Raw genomic sequence first — 19,918 nt, 5'->3', positions numbered from 1 at the left:
AATAAAATGAGGCCAAGCGTGGTGGCTCAAGCCTGTAATCCCAGCACTTTGGGAGGCCGAGACGGGCAGATCACGAGGTCAGGAGATCGAGACCATCCTGGCTAACAGGGTGAAACCCCGTCTCTACTAAAAAATACAAAAAGCTAGCCGGGCGAGGTGGTGGGCGCCTGTAGTCCCAGCTACTCGGGAGGCTGAGGCAGGAGAATGGTGTGAACCCAGGAGGCGGAGCTTGCAGTGAGCTGAGATCCCGCCACTGCACTCCAGCCTGGGCAACAGAGCAAGACTCTGCCTCAAAAAAATAAAATAAAATAAAATAAAATAATAAAATAAAAATACGTTACATCGCTGGGCACAGTGGCTCACGCCTGTAATTCCAGCACTTTGGGAGGTCAAAGCAGGTGGATTACATTTGAGACCAACCTGACCAACATGGTGAAACCCGTCTCTATTAAAATACAAAAATGAGCTGGGCACAGTGGTGGGCACCTGTAATCCCAGTTACTTGGGAGGCTGAGACATAAGAATAGCTTGAACCTAGGAGGCGGGAGTTGCAGTGAGCTGAGATCACACAATTGCACTCCAGCCTGGGTGACAGAGCAAGAGTCCGTCTCAAAAAAAAAAAAAAAAAAAAAAAAAAAAGTTACATCAAACTATAAGGAAGAATCAAAATTATGGCCACCTCAAATTCTGTGTGGTTACTGAGCATAAGGTATCTGCTGAAGAACAGCTGCGGCATCAAGACAAACAGCCACACAGCCAGGCACGCCTCGGCTGTCTCGGCCTCATGAGCCACAGGCACATACACAAGCTACCCAACCTCACAGAGCCCCATTTTCTCACTTTGTAAATGGGCTAACTCCGCCTTTCTCCTTGGGTTGATAAAGGCAAGAGTGCTTGTAAAAGTACTCTGCATCATCCGGGGCACAGGGGGACTCAGAAAGGCAGGTATTATCATCAGTCTTCACACAAACAAGTGACAGAAACATTTCTTGTGTAATTACACAGGCAATAGCGTTTCATCGGAATCAGAAAAATTCAAGATGTCTGGCCTAGGGGGCTCGCTTTTGCCAGTCCATCTGCTGCAGACTCAACAGGCACCAAAGGCTGAGCAAGCCCAGCTGAGCACTGTAAGGAAAGCCCATCCTGAAAGGAGCGGCTCCAAGCGCAGCGGGCAGGGCAGGGGTTTGCACAGGGCCAAAACAGGAAGGGGTGGTATGTACCGATCCACGAGCTCCTTTACTCCCTCCTTGTCAGGCACCAGAGACTGGTCCTGGTCATCTGCCAGCGGGGTCCCTGCCTGGCGGTAGATGCAGCGCACTGTGTAGCGCACTTCTGACCAGTAGTTCTGCAGCTGCTGAGGTTCCCGGTCCGCCTCTGCCGAAATTTCTCTGTGAGACAACACAGGAAGGTTAGAAACTCACCACAATCTGCTGCCCTTCCTCACCTAGCACATTGTCCTCAGAGGACCTCCCAGACTCTTGTACCTTGCCCAGCTCCCAGGAGCCAGCAATCAGGGTGATGGCATCCCCAGCACAGCTCCCAGGGTGCACTCTGCGTAAGAGCTTAGCCACTGCACAGATGACAGGAGCATCTGTGGCTACTGTCCATAATAAGGGTACCCACATCCCCACTGCTGATCTGGCCTTCACCTCCAAGGTACCTAATGGGCAGCCTTGCCCCCACCCTTTGACCCCCACTTGGCTACATGCATTCCTTCCTGAGCCAGAGCACAGAGCATTTTTAGATCTGCTCCCGGGCTTGGCATGGTGGCTCATGCCTGTAATCCCAGCACTTTGGGAGGTGAAGACAGACTAATTGCTTGAGTCCAGGAGTTTGAGACCAGCCTGGGCAACATGGCAAAGCCCCATCTCTACAAAGTATACAAAAATTAGCTCCACATGGTGGTGCGCACCTGTAGTCCCAGATACCGGGACTGAAGTGGGAGTAGTCACTTGAGCCTGGAAGGCGGAGGTTGTGGTGAGCCGAGATCACGCCACTGCCCTCCAGCCTGGAGGACAGAGCCAGACCCCGCCTCAAAAAAAAAAGACGAGCTCCTGGGCTCTCCCCTCAGCCACTCAGCGGCAGCCAGTCAGGCTCTCCCCGCTCACTCCTCTCATTCACTGAGGCTGCTCTTAGATTCTGATTATTTAAGGACTCCTCCTCTTGTTGTGAGGATGCTTCCTAGTGCCAGTTCCTCAAGAGCGGGAGTTTTTGTCTTACTCATCTGGTTCTTTCCCACAATAGCGAAGCAACTGCCTTACTCTTGTTGCTGTCTGTCACATTAGCCCAGTTTCTCGGTCCAGCTCCAATATGCAGGTCTGCATGTCACTGTGGACAGGTGTGAGCAACGTGGCACACACGTCACATACCTGCGCTCACTGCAGGCCTCGCACGAGCATGCGGTGTCCGAAGGCAGCGTCTGTGCACCCAGAGCGAGCCTCCCACCACTGCCGGCCTCCGGCTGGGAGCCACCAAGCGAGGAGTGAAGAAGAAAATCTTGGCTCTGCTTTAAAAAGAGAACAGAATAGACCAGTTATGTTAAAATGTTCAAGGCATCAATTTTTTATTAACTGCTCAGGAAAATGCCTTTTAAAAACTGTAAAACGTAGACATTGAAAAGAAACTATCTTGGCTGGATGCAGTGGCTCACATTTGTAATCTCAGCACTTTGGGAGTCTGAGGTGGGTGGATCACTGGACAACATGGTGAAACACCACTGCTACAAGAAATACAAAAAACAGGCTGGGCGTGTCGGAGCCTGCCTGTAGTCCCAGCTACCCAGGAGGCTGAGGTGTGAGGATCATTTGAGCCTGGGAAGTTGAGGCTATAGTGAGCCGTGATCATGCCCCACTGCACTTCTGCCTGGATGACAGAGACATTGTCACACAGACACATGCACACAAAAAGGAAACAATTCGGCTGGGCATGGTGGTTCACACCTGTAATCCCACCACTTTGGGAAGCCGAGATGGGAGGACCACTTGAAGAGCCCAGACGTTTGAGACTAGCCTGGGTAACATAGCAAGACCTCGTCTCTATTTAAAAATTTTTTAAAGTATAAAAATTAATTGATATTAAATTTAAAAAGGAACAGTTTTACTCCCAGTGTCCTAATCATCACACATGATGATCACCTCAGTGGGCACCTCTGGAAAGTGACATATGCCCACGGTCGCCTGAGACAGCACTTGGTAGAAACCTAGTGACCTCTCTGAGCTTAGCATCAAGCAGCCGGGGCAGAGGCCTCTCCGTCCTGGGGAATCCCACAGCCTGCACTGCCTGCTCTGACTGAGGAACAAGGAGGCTTCAGAGAACACTTGGCCAGGCACGATGGCTCAGGCCTGTAATCCCAGCACTTTGGGAGGCCGAGGCAGGCAGATCACCTGAGGTCAGGAGTTCAAGACCAGCCTGACCCACGTGGTGAAACCCATCTCTTCTAAAAATACAAAAATTAGCCGGGCATGGTGGTGCTCGCCTGTAATCTCAACTGCTCGGGAGGCTGAGGCAGGAGAATCGCTTGAACCTGGGAGGCAGAGGTTGCAGTGAGCCAAGATCGCGCCACTGCAGTCCAGCCTGAGAAACAGAGAGAGACTTTGTCTCAAAAAAAAAAAAAAAAAAAAAAAAAAAGAGAGAGAGAGAGAACACTGGGCAAAGACTTTCCTATGTCCCATGCCCAACAGTAAGCACCAAAAGGATTTCACCAACAACAACTAGAGAAACACAACATAACCTCAGGTTCCTCCTCCCGCTCAGTCACCCACCCATCCGGCACCGGGGCTCCTTCTAGAACAGGTCCTGAGAAGGACTCTGCTCCTTGGGAAAAGGGGCACAGGTCTCAGAGCTGAGGGTGCCCACAGGGTGATGCAGGGTGCTAGAAAGGCTTCCCCAGGCTCACGATAGGGGCTGCCAGCTCCATAATTATTGCGTTCCCCTGATCCCCACAGCCTGAGGAAGAGAATCACAGTCACAAGAGAGACTTCCAGAAAGGAATTCACCTAAGTCACGAGTATTGCACTATTCCTACTCTGGTTCCCACAAGGAAAAGTGTGCTCTCCTTACTAACCCCTCCCCCAATCAAGCATGAAGCCACTGAGACAAGCCCTCAGAGAGACAGGTGGTGGCCTATGGCAAGGAGCCTGGGGCTCACCCTGGGCTGGACTTGGCCAGGTCTGTTCAGAGGCCTGCACCACCCCAGTCTGCTGCTGAGCCAAGCACAAGGAAACTCCCAAGGGCCTGTGGTGGGTGCTGTGGAGTTGGGACACAAAGACACTGGGGCAGGCCTCACAGGAAAGACCCTGCAGCAGAAGAGCCTGAGCATTGCTAAGTGGGCAGAGGATTAAGACAGCAGGGGACCTAGCTCAGCTGCCACCAGCACACAGAAGGGCAAGAGCTTGTGTCATCCTGAAAGAATCCCACCCCAAACAGGTCCTGCTGGGAAGCTGACCCCAGAATTACACCACGAGGGAGGGGGGGCAGAGTGCGGGATGGCAGTGGTAGGGGGAGGGGGGCAGGCTGGTTGTGCCACACAGAGTCTCAACCAGACAGTCCAGCATGAAGTCCCTACCGAGGTCTCAAAAGTGCCCAAAGGTCTGAGAAGGTTTTGCTCTGTTCTGAATGTTTGTGCTCCCGCCCGACCCTGTTCATAAGTTGAAATTTTAACCCCTAAGGGAATGTATCAGGAAGTGGGGCCTTTAGGAAGCGATTAGGTCATGAGGATGGCGTCTTCGTGAATGGGATTAATGTCCTTTTATAAAGGAGGCCCCAGAGAGCTGCCACATCCTTCCACCGCATGAGGACAGCGAGAGGGCACCAGCTATGAACCAAAGCTCAGCCCTCCCCAGGCACCAATCGCTAGCACCTTAATCTTAGACCTTCCAACCTTCCAGACTGTAAGATATAAATGTCCGCTGTTTATAAGCAGCCCAGCCCGTGGTATTTTGTTGTAGCAGCCTGAGCACACTACAGCAGCCTCCCCCAAGAAAGAGCCAGCAACCACTGGGCCACCCATTAGGACCACAGACCTAGTGCTAGTGGGCCAAAAAGAACCCGAGACAACCCAGAAGAGAACAAAGACCCCCAAGTCTCCACTCCAGAGCCCCTTCTCCATCCTGGAGGAACTGGGCAGGCATAAGGAGGCAGGACATACACCACCGCCTCCGCCCATGGGGACTCCTGCCACCACTTAACTTGAGGGGAAGAGGCTTTGGATTAATTAGATGAGACATACAGGTTTTTTTGTTTTTGTTTTTTTGGGTTTTGAGACAGGGTCTCGCTCTATCACCCAGGCTGGAGTGCAGTGGTGCAATCTCGGCTCACTGCAACCTCCACCTCCCACGCTCAAGCAATCGTCTCACCTCAGCCTCCTGAGCACCTGGGACCATAGGCGTGCGTCACCACGCCTGGCTAACTTTTTGTATTTTTGGTAGACACAGGGTTTCACTATGGTGATCAGGTTGGTCTCAAACTCCTGAGCTCAAGTGATCTACCTGCCTTCGTTTCCAAAAGTGCTGTGATTATAGGCGTGAGCCAACACGCTCAGCCATATTTAGGTTTTTATGTAGACTGGACCTGAGTACCTGAAAATGAGGCTACTCCCATACCAAAAGTGGCTGGAAGGCCATGGGGTTCTGATTGATGAGGCATGGTAGGACAAGAAGAGGGCAGTGGTAGAGGAGGCTGTTTCCTAAGCGGGTCCGTTCCCTTCAACAAGCAAGGTTCACAGTCTCCTCCATCCCACAGCCATCTAACAGCAAAGTTGTCCACTCCACCTCAATCCTAAATACCTCCACAATCCACTCATTCTTCCTCCGCTGCTTCTAACCCAGTCTAAGCCATCATTACCTACCTCTTGCCTGCACAGCTGCACTGCCTCTCTCTAGTGGCACACTTATTTCCACAGGTACCTGCTAATCATGCATTCTCCAGGCAGCAGCAGAGTGACATCACAGAGCTCCCAACATAAAACCTCTGTTCTCCTTAGGAGCAAACACTGTATCACTCCTCTGTTAACACAGAGGAGCACTGTAACTGCTCCTCTGTTATCACTTAGGAGCAAACACTGTATTTCTTACCACAGCTTTCAAGGCTGCTCAGGTCAAAGTTCTGCTTTTAAGTCACTGCCCTCGCTCCCTTTGCCTCGTACCCTTAGCCCATGAGCCTCTGACTGGCTTCTGGTAGACTGTAGAGTGCTGTCCCATTAGGTTGGCCTCAGCAAAAAGATCACCTACTCAGGGAGGCTGGTTGAGCCAACTGATTTTTTTGCCTCTCAACTCCAAATCTACCCTTCTTCACCACACTTACAACAAAGGAGCTGCACCCTATAAACATTTCTCCTCTGCCAGCAGGTAGGTACAATCTGTGGTCGTGTGGGTGGAAGGTGCTACAGGGACACTGAAGAAGGGGTCTCCCTCCAGGTTCCTGTGCTTTTCTCATCTTGCTCTTACCCCGAGGCAGCTCCTCGTCAGTGGTGTGCAGGGGACTGAGAGGCAAGCACTCTCCAGCACTCAGTCCCAGTGCCTGCAGGACCTCAGGGAGCCTCTGCTACCCAGTGGGGCATAACAATACCCCCTCCATGTCAGGGCCTCTTCCAAGTTTGTTCCTTTCTCGAGTCCCCTCCCTAAGCTCCCATTAGTGGCTGCCCCCTAGATCTGCCCTGGCCATACTCTTTAGGGTTCACTTCACAGATCTGGGTGGCTGACCTCTTGCTACTTGTTAATTACTTTGAGTTGCACTCTTCTTGCCCAGGCTGGAGTGCAATGCTGTGATCTCAGCTCACTGCAGCCTCCGCCTCCTGGGTTCAAATGATTCTCCTGTCTCAGCCCCAAGTAGCTGGGATTATGGGAGCTCACCACCACACCTGGCTAATTTCTGTATTTTTAGTAGAGACAGGGGTTTCACCACGTTGGCCAGGCTGGTCTCCCAACTCCTGACCTCAGGTGATCCACCTGCCTCAGCCTCCCAAGGTGCTGATTACAGGCGTGAGCCACCGCACCCCACCACTTGTTAATTATCTTTATGTTAAACACGTGCTTGTTCTGATTATGGGTGCAGTGCCCATCTCCTGAGCTCTGGCTTCCCAATCAACCTAAACATCCCAGTTAATCCCTATTAAACTGCTATCTGAAATCCCGGTGTTCTACTCGCGTTCTTGTTTTTTTAGCTGTCTTCAACACTGGAAAATCAGTTCATGAGAGCCACAACCTATCTACTCGCTCACTATGGTACATCAGCACCTATGATGATGGCTGGAACGCAGTACACTCAGAAGAGCAATCAAGAACTTGAAAGCAACATTTCCTGGAGACGAGATGAAAGTAAGTCTTAAAATAGGGTACGTGATGACTACATATTAAATCCTTAAATGTGTCCCATTATAGAACTCACAATATACAGATTTAACCTCAGTCACGTTTCACCCAAGTCTAACACAATTTAAAAGAAAAATAACAAAATCCAGCTATTAACAATGTAAAATTCACAATGTCCACCATCCAGTAACAAAATCAAAAGCAGGACAATGACTCTTAAGAAGGAGGAAAAGCCAATCTGTAGAAACAGATCCCCCAGGCCAGGTGTGGTGGCTCACGCTTGTAATCCCAGCACTTTCAGAGGATGAGGCGAGTGGATCACTTGAGGTCAGGAGTTCGAGACCAGCCTGACCAAGATGGCAAAATCCCGTCTCTACTAAAAATACAAAATGTAGCCAGGCATGGAGGCACAAGCCTGCAATCCCAGCCACTCGAGAGGCTAAGGCAGGAGAATCGTTTGAACTGAGGAAGGGGGGTTGCAGTGAGACTAGATCGTGCCATTGCTAGATCGTGCCACTGCACTCCAGCCTGGGTGACAGAGAGAGACACTATCTCAAAAAAGAAAGAAAAAGAGAGAGAGAGAAAGAAAGGGAGGGAAGGAGGAAGGGAGGGAGATAAATTCCCCAGGCCAGGCGTGGTGGCTCACGCCTGTAATCCCAGCACTTTGGGAGGCAGAGGCAGGCAGATCACCTGAGGTCAGGAGTTTGAGAGCAGCCTGGCCAACATGATGAAACCCCATCTCTACTAAAAATACAAAAATTAGCTGGGTGTGGTGGCACGTGCCTGTAATCCCAGCTACTCAGGAGGCTGAAGCAGGAGAATCATTTGAACCCAGGAGGCAGAGGTTGCAGGGAGCCGAGATCGCACCATTGCACTCCAGCCTGGGTGACAGAGCGAGGACTCCATCTCGAAAAAATAAAAAAGAAACAGATCTCCCAAAAAACAGAGATGATACAACTAACAGTCAAGAATCTAAAATTGGCAATTATAAAGAAACTCCATATGTTCAAGAAACAAAGGAAAAATAAACATGATGGGAAGAGAAACTGAAGATGTCAATAAGTAAATCAAATGAAACTTCCAGAGCTGATAAATAAGATATAAAAGAAAAAAATACACTAAATAGACTTGGCAGATTAAGCAGATCAGAATACCAATAAACCTGAACACAGGCAATAAAAATAATCCAGGCCAGGCACGGTGTCTCACGCCTATAATCCCAGCACTTTGGGAGGCCAAGGTGGGTGGATCACCTGAGGTCAGGAGTTCAAGACCAGTCTGACCAACATGGTGAAACCCCACCTCTACTAAAAAATACAAAAATTGGCCAGGCGCGGTAGCTCACACCTGTAATCCCAGCACTTTGGGAGAACGAGCGTGGGCGGATTACCTGAGGTCAGGAGTTCGAAACCACCCTGACCAACATGGAGAAACTCTGTCCCTACTAAAAATACAAAATTAGCTGGGTATGGTGGCGCATGCCTATAATCCCAGCTACTCAGGAGGCTGAGGCAGGAGAATCACTTGAACCTGGGAGGCAGAGGTTGCAGTGAGCCGAGATCACACCATTGCACTCCAGACTGGGCAACAAGAGCGAAACTTCATCTCGGAAAAAAAAAAATAGCCAGGCATGGTGGCAGGCACCTGTAATCACAGCTACTTGGGAGGCTGAGGCAGGAGAATCACTTGAACCCAGGAGGCGGAGGTTGTAGTGAGCCGAGATCGTACCATTGCACTGGGCCTGGGCAACAGAGCAAGACTCTGTCTCGAAATAAATTAATTAATTAATTAAATAATCCAAAATGAAGCACAGAAAAGACCGAAAAAATGGACAAAGCATTTGTAGGACAAACTCAAGATGTCTAACATCCCAGAAAAAAAGAGGACTATGTGAAGAAATACTTGAAATATTTCTAAATTTGATGAAACTATAAACTCACACACATAAGCCCACACTCACTACAAGTTCAATTAACCCAAAGCACACTAAACACAAAGCAAAGCACAGAGGTCCATCACCGTCAAATTGCTGAAAACCAGTGACAAAGCGCCAATCTCAGAAGCAGAGGAAAATGAGTCACCACCCTACACATGCAGGAGCAAAGATAAGGATGACAACATGTTTCTCCTCACAAACTGGGGAGGCCAGGAAAGAAATGACCAACAACCTCAAATTCCAAACAGAAATATCTTTTTAAAACAAAGGCAAAATAAAAGCTTTCAAACAGAAGCTTCCTTGGCCTGTTAAAGGCAGTTCTTGAGATAGAGAAAAAATAATACCAAATGAAAAGTGAATCTACACAAAGGAATGGGGAGCACCACACATGATAAAGATGTGGGTCAAGAACTTATTTATAAGGTCTTTTAAAAAAGATAATTAGCTATTTAAAGCAAGCGGAAAAAAAAAAAAACCCACCACAATGTATGCTGAGGTGTATAAATACATGTAAGAAAAATACACAACATTAGCACCAGAAATGGTGGTGCTCCAAGTGTACTACTGTGAGGTACTTACACTACATGAGAAGTGGTATGCTATTCTTTGAGAGTAGAGGCTGAAAAGTGGAAGCTATAGCTAAAAAATTATAAAACAAAGAAAAAGAAATACAGGTAGTAAGGTCAACAGGAGACAAAATGGAAGAATTTAAAATATTCATAGGCCGGACGTGGTGGCTCACACCTGTCATTCCAGCACTTTGGGAGGGTGAGGCAGGTGGATCACTAGGTCAGGAGATCGAGATTAGCCTGGCCAAGAAGTGAAACCCCGCCTCTACTAAAAATAAAAAAATTTGCCGGATGCAGTGGTAGGTGCCTGTAATCCCAGCTACGTGGGAGGTTGAGGCAGGAGAATCACTTGAACCCGGGAGGCAGAGGCTGCAGTGAACTGAGATGGCGCTACTGCACTCCAGCCTGGGCGCAGAGTGAGACTCTGTCTCAAAAAATAATAATAATAAAATAAAATAAAAACATACTCCTGACCAACACATGGATAAAAACATATTCATTTTTAAAAAAAATTTTTTTGGAGATGGAGTCTCGCTCTGTTACCCCGAGTGCAGTGGCGCATCTCAGCTCACTGCAACCTCCGCCTCCTGGGTTCAAGCAATTCTCCTGCCTCAGCCTCCCGAGTAGCTGGGATTACAGGCACATGCCACCACACCCAGCTAATGTTTGCATTTTAGTAGAGATGGGGTTTCTTCGTGTTGCTCAGGCTGGTCTCGAACTCCTGAGCTTGGGTAATCCGCCCGCCTCAGCCTCCCTAAGTGCTAGGGTTACAGGCGAGAGCCACCACGCCCAGCCACTTAAAATATTCAATTCATTGGATGGGCATGGTGGCTCACACCTGTAATCCCAGCACTTTGGGAGGCTGAGGAGGGCAGATCATGAGGTCAGGAGATCGAGATCATCCTGGCTAACACAATGAAACTCCGTCTCTACTAAAAATACAAAAACAAAATTAGCCAGGCATGGTGCGGGTGCCTATAGTCCCAGCTACTCGGGAGGCTGAGGTGGGAGAATGGCATGAACCTGGGAGATGGAGCTTGCAGTGAGCAGAGATCACGCGCCACTGCACTCCAGCCTGGATGACAGAGTGAGACCCCATTTCAAAAAAAATTCATTTAAAAGAGTAACAAATAACAGATGGGAAAAATAGGAGAAAAAATGCAAGATGGTATGTTTAAACCCAAACAGATCAATAATTACATTAAAGGGAGAGTGTAAATACTACAATTATTAGCAGAGAAGGTCAGACTGGTCTTTAAAAAAGCAAGAGCTCCTAAGCTACAAGAGATGATAAAGAGGTTAAAAAGAAAGGTTGGGAAGCCATATTCCTTGTACACACTAATCAAAAAAGGCTAGGTGGCTCTCAGTATAAGACAAAATTTGCTTCACAACAAGGAGTATCAGTAACAACAAAGAGGGAGATGATGATGCTGATGATGACGACGGTGGCATTAATTCAACAATTAGAAATAACAGTGCTAAATGGTAAATACTTTAACAACAGAGCTCAAAATACATAAAGTAGAAATTGAAAGAAATATACCAATCCATAGTTACATTTAGAAGTTTCGGCTGGGCGTGGTGGCTCACGCCTTAACCCAAGCACTTTGGGAGGCTGAAGCGCGTAGACTGCCCAAGCTCAGGAGTTCAAGACCAGCCTGGGCAACACCATCTCTACTAAAATACAAACATTAGCAGGGCATGGTGGCGTGCACGTGTAATCCCAGCTACTCAGAAGGCTGAGGCAGGAGAATCACTTGAACCCGGGAGGCAGAGGTTGCAGTGAACTGAGATCGTGCCACTGCACTCCAGCCTGGGCGTAGAGAGAGACTCTGTCTAAAAAAATAAAATAGGCTGAGCACGGTGGCTCGCACCTGTAATCCCAGCACTTTGGGAGGCCGAGGCAGGCAGATCACGAGGTCAGGAGATCAAGACCATCCTGGCCAACATGGTGAAACCCCATCACTACAAAAAATACAAAAATTAGCTGGGCATGGTGGCGCATGCCTGTAGTACCAGCTACTTGGGAGACTGAAGCAGGAGAATTGCTTGAACCCGGGAGGCAGAGGTTGCAGCGAGCCAACATTGCGCCACTGCACTCCTGCCCGGTGACAGAGAGGGGCTCTGTCTCAAAAAAATAATAAAAAATAAAATAAAAACATACTTCTGAACAAAACATGGGTCAATGAACAAATCATAAAGGCAATTATAAAATATTTTGAGTAGAATGAAAACCATTACGTATCAGAATTTGTGGGATGCAGCTAAAGGAATGCTTAGACAGAAACTTATAGATCCTATGTGATTGGTGCAAATTTTAAAAGAAATGTATAGAATTAAACACATTAGAAAAGAAGAAAGGTCTCAGATAAAACGATGTAAACTTCCACCTTAAGAAACCAAAACAGGCTGGTACAAATGCAGTGCTGTTGATAACTAACTGTTCACAACCACTACAGATTTATTTGTTCCTTCTTGACTCCCACTGCTTCGTTTGACTGCTCTTAAAAATAAATAAATAAATAAAAAATAAGTAGAGGAATGAAATTAATAAAGAGCAAAATTAACAAAAAAGAAAATGGAGAAGGAATTAAAACAAAACGTGGTTCTTTGAAAAGATCAGTTAAATTATCTAGCCAGTCTTAGCGGGAAAAAAGAGAAAACTCAAAAAACTGGTATCAGGAATAACAAGAAGAGTGAAGCAATCACTACAGATTCTATGAAAATTAAGAAGATAATAAATATTCTGAACAACTTTATGTCACAACATTTAATATAAAATGGGCAAATTTCCTTAAAGACAAAAACTAGCACAGTTCACTAACAAAGAAACAGATAGCCTCTATCAAATGAATTGAACTTGTAGTTCAAAATCTTCCCAATAAAGCAACTTCAGACCAAGATAGCTTTACTGGTGAATCCTCCCAAACACTTAAGGTAGAAATAATGCTAATTTTACACAAACTTTTCCTTTCTGGAAAATCAAAGAGAAAATACATCCTAGCTCATTTTATAAACGAAGTATTAGCCTAACATCAAAACCACACAAAGACATGAGACAAGAAATTTATAGACTAATATCCTTCATGAACATAGACACAATAATCCTTAACAAAACATTAGTAAATCCAATCCAGCAACCTAGCAAAAAGATAATACATCACAATCAAATGTGGGTTATCCCAGGAATGCAAGGTTTTCCAACATTTTGAAAATCACCATAATTTATTTCATTAACTAAAAAGGAAAACTCTGTTATCATCTCAACAGATGTAGAGAGTATGACAAAAGTCAATATCTATTCATAATGATAATTCTTAGCAAACTAAAAATGTAAGTAAATTTCCTCAATCTGATCTATACTACATGATAAAAGACCAAATGCTTTCCCCTAAGATCGTGAGGAAGAGAAGGATGCCTGCTCACACCACTCCTATTCAATCTCACATTGGAAGACCTAGTCAGTGGAATTGGGCAAGAAAAAATGAAGATATACAGATTGCAAAGGAAGAAACACATTATGTGTAGACGACATGATCATCTACACAGAAAATTTTAAGGAAGGCCGGGCGCAGTGGCTCAGGCCTGTAATCCCAGCACTTTGGGAGGCCAACGCGTGTGGATCACGAGGCCAGGAGTTCAAGACCAGCCTGTCAACATGGTGAAACTCCATCTCTACTAAAAATACAAAAATTAGCTGGGCACGGTGGTGTGCACCTGTAATCCCACTACTCGGGGGGCTGAGAGGCAAGAGAATTGCTTGAACTGGGACCCAAGAGGCAGAGGTTGCAGTGAGCCGAGATCATGCCACTATACTCCAGCCTGGGCTATAAAGCGAGACTCTGTTTCAAAAGAAAGGAAAAAAAAAAAAAAAAAGGCCAGGCATGGTGGCTCACACCTATAATCCCAGCACTCTGGGAGGTCAAGGAGGGAGGATCACCTGAGGTCAGGAGTTCGAGACCAGCCTGACCAAAATGGAGAAACCCTGTCTCTACTAAAAATAGCTAAGCATGGTGGCACATGACTGTAATCCCAGCTACTTGGGAGGCTGAGGCAGGAGAACCGCTTGAACCCAGGAGGTGGAGGTTGTGGTGGGCCGAGACGGCGCCATCGCACTCCAGCCTGGGCAACAAGAGCAAAACTCTGTCAAAAAAAGAAAAAGAGGAAGAAAGAAAAGAAAGAAAATCCTAAGGAATCTACCAAAAGGCCCACAGAACTAATAAGTTTTCACAGTATATATGGCCAAACTTTTTAGAGTACATTTAAAATAGCAAGAAAATATAAAATACTTTGGGAAAATGTATTTATTTTTTGTAAAGCCAGGATCTCACTATGTTGCCCAGACTGGTCTTAAACTCCTGGCCTCAAGCGATCCACCTGTGTAGGACTCCCAAAGTGCTGGATTACAGATATGAGCCACCGTGCCTGTCCAGAAAATTTTTAATATACTGATGTGCAAAGACTACATACATATATTGAAGACTACAAAACAATGCTGAAAATAAACTTAAATGACCTAAATAAATGAAGAGTTTTACCATGTTCTTAGACTTGAAGACTCAATATTGTTAAGTTGTCAATTCTCCCCCAAATTGATCTATAGATGCCAATTAAAATCCCAACAGGCTCTTCTGTAGAACCTGACAAGCTGGCTCTAAAGTTTACATAGCAACGCAAAGGATCTAATATATCGAAACCACTTTTGAAAAAGAAGAAAGTTGGCAGACATCTACGTAATTTCATGACTTACTATAAATAGCTTCAAGAATCAGGATAGTATGGTACTGGCAAAGGAACAGGTATATATGTAAAGTGGAACATAGCATCCAATAATAGTTCCATACATACGGGACCAACTGAGTTTTGACAAAGGTCCCAAAGTAATTCAATGAGATAAAATTGTCTTTTCAATAAATCATTCTGAACAATTGGATATCAATATGCAAAAAAAGATGACTCTTAACCCTTACAACAGATAAAAGCTTCATTCAAGGTGGCTGGCTCACAGACCTAAATGTATATGCTAAAACTATTAAGACCGAAAAAAACAAACAGCAAAAAAAACCTTTTTTTTTTTTCTTGAGATGGAGTCTTGCTCTGTCACCCAGGCTGGAGTGCAGTGGTGCAATCTCAGCTCACTGCAACTTCCACTTCCTGGGTTCAAGTGATTCTCTTGCTTCAGCCTCCCAAGTAGCTAGGATTACAGGTGTGTGCCACCATCCTCAGCTAATGTTTGTAGTTTTAGTAGAGACAGAGTTTCTCCATGTTGGTCAGGCTGGTCTTGTGATCCGCCTCCCAAAGTGCTAGGATTACAGGCGTAAGCCACCGCGCCTGGCCAGGGCAAAAAAATCTTTATAACCTTGAGCAGCAAAGATTTCTTACACTGAACACAAAAGCACAAAATCATTTAAAAACACAAATTGGATCTGATCAAAATATAAAACTTTTGCTCTTCAGAGGACAGTGCTGTATAATGAAAATGCCAGTCACACACTGAGAGAAAATGTTTGTGAAGCCTGTCTAATAAAGGGCTTGTATTGAGATTATATAAAAATATCTCACAGCTCATTAAGACAACTCAATAAAAATGAGCAGAAGATCTGAACAGCCACTTTACCAAAGAGATACAAATGGAAAATAGGTACATGAAAAGATGCTCAACAAGTCGTTAAGAAAACGCAGATTAAAACCATAATGAAGGATAACACTACAAACCACTAGAATGGCTATAAGTAAAGACTGCCAATATCAAGCACTTGGCAAGTATGAAGATCAGCTGGAACTCTCACATGTGATTCTCCTGCCTCAGCCTCCTGAGTAGCTGGAATTACAGGTACCCGCCACCATGCCCAGCTAATTTTTGTATTTTTGGTAGAGATGGGGTTTCATCATGTTGGCCAGGATGGTCCCAATCTCCTGACTTCAGATGATCCACCTGCCTCGGCCTTCCAAAGTGCTGGGATTACAGGTGTGAGCCACTGCGCCCGGCCAGCAAACTCTTTTTTTTTTTTTGAGGAGTCTCGCTCTGTCGCCTGGCTGGAGTGCTGTGGCGCCATCTCAGCTCACTGAAACCTCCGCCTCCCAAGTTAGAGGGATTCTCCTGCCTCAGCCTCCTGAGTAGCTGGGACTACAGGTGCACGCCACCACACCCAGCTAATTTTTTATATTTTTGTTAGAGACGGGGTTTCTCTGTGTTAGCCAGGATGGTCTCGATCTCCTGACCTCATGATCCGCCCACCTTGGCCTCCCAAAGTGCTAGATTACAGGTGTGAGCCACCACGCCCCTAGGCCAGCAAATTTAAACAGCTGGTTCAAGTTGGAACTATATGCCTTGATTAATTTATGGGCATAATAATAACTACTGGAGAATCTGGTTCCTTAGTGTAAAATGCAACTTACGTTTTAATAATATATGAGAATAAAGACAACAATTGCTAATGCCCATAATCAGAATGGAGTCTAAAACAGCCTTGAAAACAGAAAAATAGGCCGGGCGCGGTGGCTCAAGCCTGTAATCCCAGCACTTTGGGAGGCCGAGACGGGCGGATCACGAGGTCAGGAGATCGAGACCATCCTGGCTGACACAGTGAAACCCTGTCTCTACTAAAAAATACAAAAAAACTAGCCGGGTGAGGTGGCGGGCGCCTGTAGTCCCAGCTACTCGGGAGGCTGAGGCAGGAGAATGGCGTGAACCCGGGAGGCGGAGCTTGCAGTGAGCCAAGATCACGCCACTGCACTCCAGCCTGGGCGGCAGAGCGAGACTCTGTCTCAAAAAAAAAAACAAAAAAAAAAAAAAACAGAAAAATAGAAACGTAAGACTACTTGCCGAGTAGTCTTCTTTATGACAGGATGCTTGAGTTCAGGGCCCTTTAAAGAAAAAATAATTACCCCAAAGTGCCATCCCCCTTACCACATCTCCCACCAGACTAAAATTATTTTTGTTAAACATATGCAAATGTTAAAATGCAACATAACATGTCTTTTAGCTTTTATATAACTATAAAAACTCAAGGTGGTTTAAAGTGAAATATTTTTAAAATGGTGAAATTCAGCCGGATGCAGTGGCTCATGCCTGTAATCCCAGCACTTTGGGAGGCCAAGACGGGTGGATCACGAGGTCAGGAGATCGAGACCATCCTAACACGGTGAAACCCCGTTTCTACTAAAAATACAAACAATTAGCCGGGCGTGGTGGTGGCGCCTGTATTCCCAGCTACTCGGGAGGCTGAGGCAGGAGAATGGCGTGAACCCGGGAGGCGGAGCTTGTAGTGAGTCGAGATGGCGCCACTGCACTCCAGCCTGGGCGACAGAGCGAGACTCCATATCAAAAAAAAAAAAAAAAAAGATGACTTCGAATTAACAACTGTATTTTAAAGACACAGGTGAATGATTAGCTGAAACCAAATTGCTAAGTTCAACACAGGCTTGGTCCTGACTATTATGGAGCAAGATTTTTTTAGTTAGGCCTGTCCCCTTGCAGGACTATGCAAAAATGTCTCAACCATCCCATTTCTCTTCCCTGTCTCAATTTCTCCTTCAGGGGGCTACTTCTGGGCCCGAGATAGAATGTTATTAAGCCAACCAACACCCTCCTCAAAGCCCGTGGCAAACAGTGTACCGAGGCACACCAGGACATAGGACTCTGGTGGCAAAGCCCATGGGCATACTGCTGACCTGCCCACGATCTAAACATGCTTCCCACTACCCCTGGTTCATGATCATATTTGGCTGGGTTCAGTGGCTCACTCCTGTAATCCCGGCACTTTGGGAGGCTGCGGCAGGCAGATCATCTGAGGTCCAGCCAGGGCAACAGAGGGAGACTGATCGAGCCCAGGAGTTTGAGATCAGCCTGAACAACATGGCAAAATCCCATCTATACTATAAATACAAAAATTAGCCAGGCATGGTGGTGCGCACCTGTAGTCTCAGCTAGTCAGGAGACTGAGGCAGAAGGACTGCTTGAACACGGGAGGTGAAGGCTGCAGAGAATCGAGATTGCACCACCGCACTCCATACTGGGAGAGAGCTACTGTCTCGAAAACAGAAAAGAAAAATGAAGTCCTCCTGATATTTAAAAAAATATTTTTTTTAATTTTCAGGTTAAGATCAATCTACAAGGAGATATAGTAGATCGTAGAAGCACTAATCTGGGAGTAAATCAAGCTGGCTACACCTTACACGCTGCAATTTATGCTGCACGCCCGGATGTGAAGTGCGTTGTGCACATTCAGACCCCAGCAGGGGCTGTGGGGAGTGGTTGCCCTGGTAGCATCTCAAAGTAAAAAAAAAAAAAAAGAATCTGTGTTCATAAGCAACACCATCACACAGTGAAAGACAGACAAAAAAAAACAGGCAATATCTGCAACACATATAACCAATAAAGAGCTACTACTGAGTGTATATAAAGAAATCTCACAAGTCAATAAGAAAAAGACAACCCAACAGAGATGTGGTTCTCAGAGTATGGTCCGAGGACCCCATTCAGATGGTCCAGCACAGCCTAGAGCTGCAGCAAGGTTAAGGCCATGCTGTAAGCCTAGTCGCCAACCTGAACATATCATTGATAATTAAGTTCTCTGACAAATTTCAGTGTTAAAGCTATAATGAAGAATTAGAAGGGAAAGCATTATTTTCCAAATACTAGAAAAAAATCTGGTTGGTACCTATGTTAAATATGTATCACCAGACAGATATAAAAAAGTTGAGAAAGTTTCAAGAAATCTGTGGTTAACTACTAATGGCTAGCAAAATAGGATTTTCACTCTAACCCCCTTCAGCAGGCCCACGAGTCAAAACTATTTTCAAATTAGTACCAAAATTTCCTCTGCCTTTTTCACTGTGCTGACATTCGCACGGACAGGGCAAAAACAATGGTGGGGAAAAGAGCTAAGCGCCAGTGCAAGGACGAAGACTGTAGGAGCAAAGCATGCCAGTGGCTGCTGCATTCTTCACTGCCACACGCTTCAGAGCTGTGAGGGGGGAAAAAAGCCAGTTTCACTTAAGAATGTCCTTGATGCAGTAAAAATAATTATTTTGTATAAATCTCCACCCCTGAGCACAAGTCTTCTGACTACTCTGCGTGAGGAAGTGGGAAGTACACATGAAGCATTTCTCCGGCATGCCCCAGGAGGAGCCGGCCTCAAGGAATCTCACTGTGCACTGGGAGGTGAATGGCCCTTCACCTGTGAAACGTTCAGTTTTACTTCAAAAGAGTGAATGATGGGCCAAACTATGGTTATTTGGACTTGGATATTTGTCAGACATTTTCCAAGATGAACAAAATGAGTCTGTCACTTCAAGGCAATTTGGCATTATTTGGGACCATAAGCTTTTCTTATCACCGTAATTTTTCTGAGCAAGAATTAGAACTCTGGAAAACTTGCACCTGCCACTGTGGGCTTGAAAACTCAACATTTAAAGAACTTTCTGATGAGATCAGTGGTGATATTAACAAACATTATTTTTTTGTAACAAATATGATTTTTTAAAAATAATGATGAAAAGTATTAATGTCAGGAAAATCTGTCTACCTTAGTAAACCAATACTTTACAAATAACCAACATGTGATGTTACAAGCCATGCATGGGCAAGATACCCATTCAGAGGACAAGACAGACGAATGGACTTTCACATAACAGTGTAGGGAAAAGCCACTAATTGGTTTTAGTTTCTACACTACGCCTAACCCTTGAGAAACTAACTTGTCATGGTTTGATACAGCATCAAAGAAAAATACTCACAATTCTCTAAAAAAGTCAACAAAATATTTGTTCAAATACTTCAATCAGAACAACCTATCACAACAGGTTCCACACAGAGGCAGATATAAGAACCCAGCTTTGTTCTATCATTCAGATATTAAAGAGGATGCGGTGGCTCACGTCTGTAATCCCAGCACTTTGGGAGGCAGAGGTGGGTGGATCACGAGGTCAGGATTTCAAGACCAGCCTGACCAAGATGGTGAAACCCCCATCTCTATTAAAAATACAAAAATTAGCCGGGCATAGTGGCAGGCACCTGCAATCCCAGCGACATGGGAGGCTGAGGCAGGAGAATTCCTTGAACCCGGGCAGTAGAGGTTGCAGTAAGCTGAGATCATGCCACT

At 45.9% G+C, this 19,918-nt stretch overlaps 1 protein-coding gene and 1 pseudogene across 13 annotated transcripts in view; both read right to left on the bottom strand.

The window, feature by feature from the left end:
• The window catches only part of FAM193A (family with sequence similarity 193 member A), a 201,260-nt gene that overhangs the window by 107,779 nt on the left and 73,563 nt on the right, over positions 1-19,918 (bottom strand). For 6 of the 12 annotated variants that reach the window (XM_078002878.1, XM_078002879.1, XM_028848244.2 and 3 more), the window contains exons 3-4: positions 2,370-2,503; positions 1,221-1,388 (exon numbers count right to left, since the gene is read on the bottom strand). In XM_078002878.1, the coding sequence (XP_077859004.1) occupies positions 1,221-1,388; positions 2,370-2,503 (302 nt within the window). Of the gene's footprint in view, positions 1-1,220; positions 1,389-2,220; positions 2,334-2,369; positions 2,507-19,918 lie in introns of those variants that run through there. The other 6 variants (XM_028848241.2, XM_028848243.2, XM_078002884.1 and 3 more) reach the window with 2 other exon arrangements.
• Positions 7,526-11,724, bottom strand: LOC144341024 (protein GVQW1 pseudogene; annotated as a pseudogene). The gene is made up of 2 exons (XR_013417601.1): positions 11,536-11,724; positions 7,526-8,094 (listed from the first exon to the last, which is right to left on the bottom strand). The product of XR_013417601.1 is annotated as a protein GVQW1 pseudogene (transcript).

Source organism: Macaca mulatta, chromosome 5 (genome assembly GCF_049350105.2).
Source record: "Macaca mulatta isolate MMU2019108-1 chromosome 5, T2T-MMU8v2.0, whole genome shotgun sequence".
NCBI lineage: Eukaryota > Metazoa > Chordata > Mammalia > Primates > Cercopithecidae > Macaca > Macaca mulatta.
Note: the sequence above shows the minus strand (reverse complement) of the source record. Positions and strands in the feature narration are given on the sequence as shown.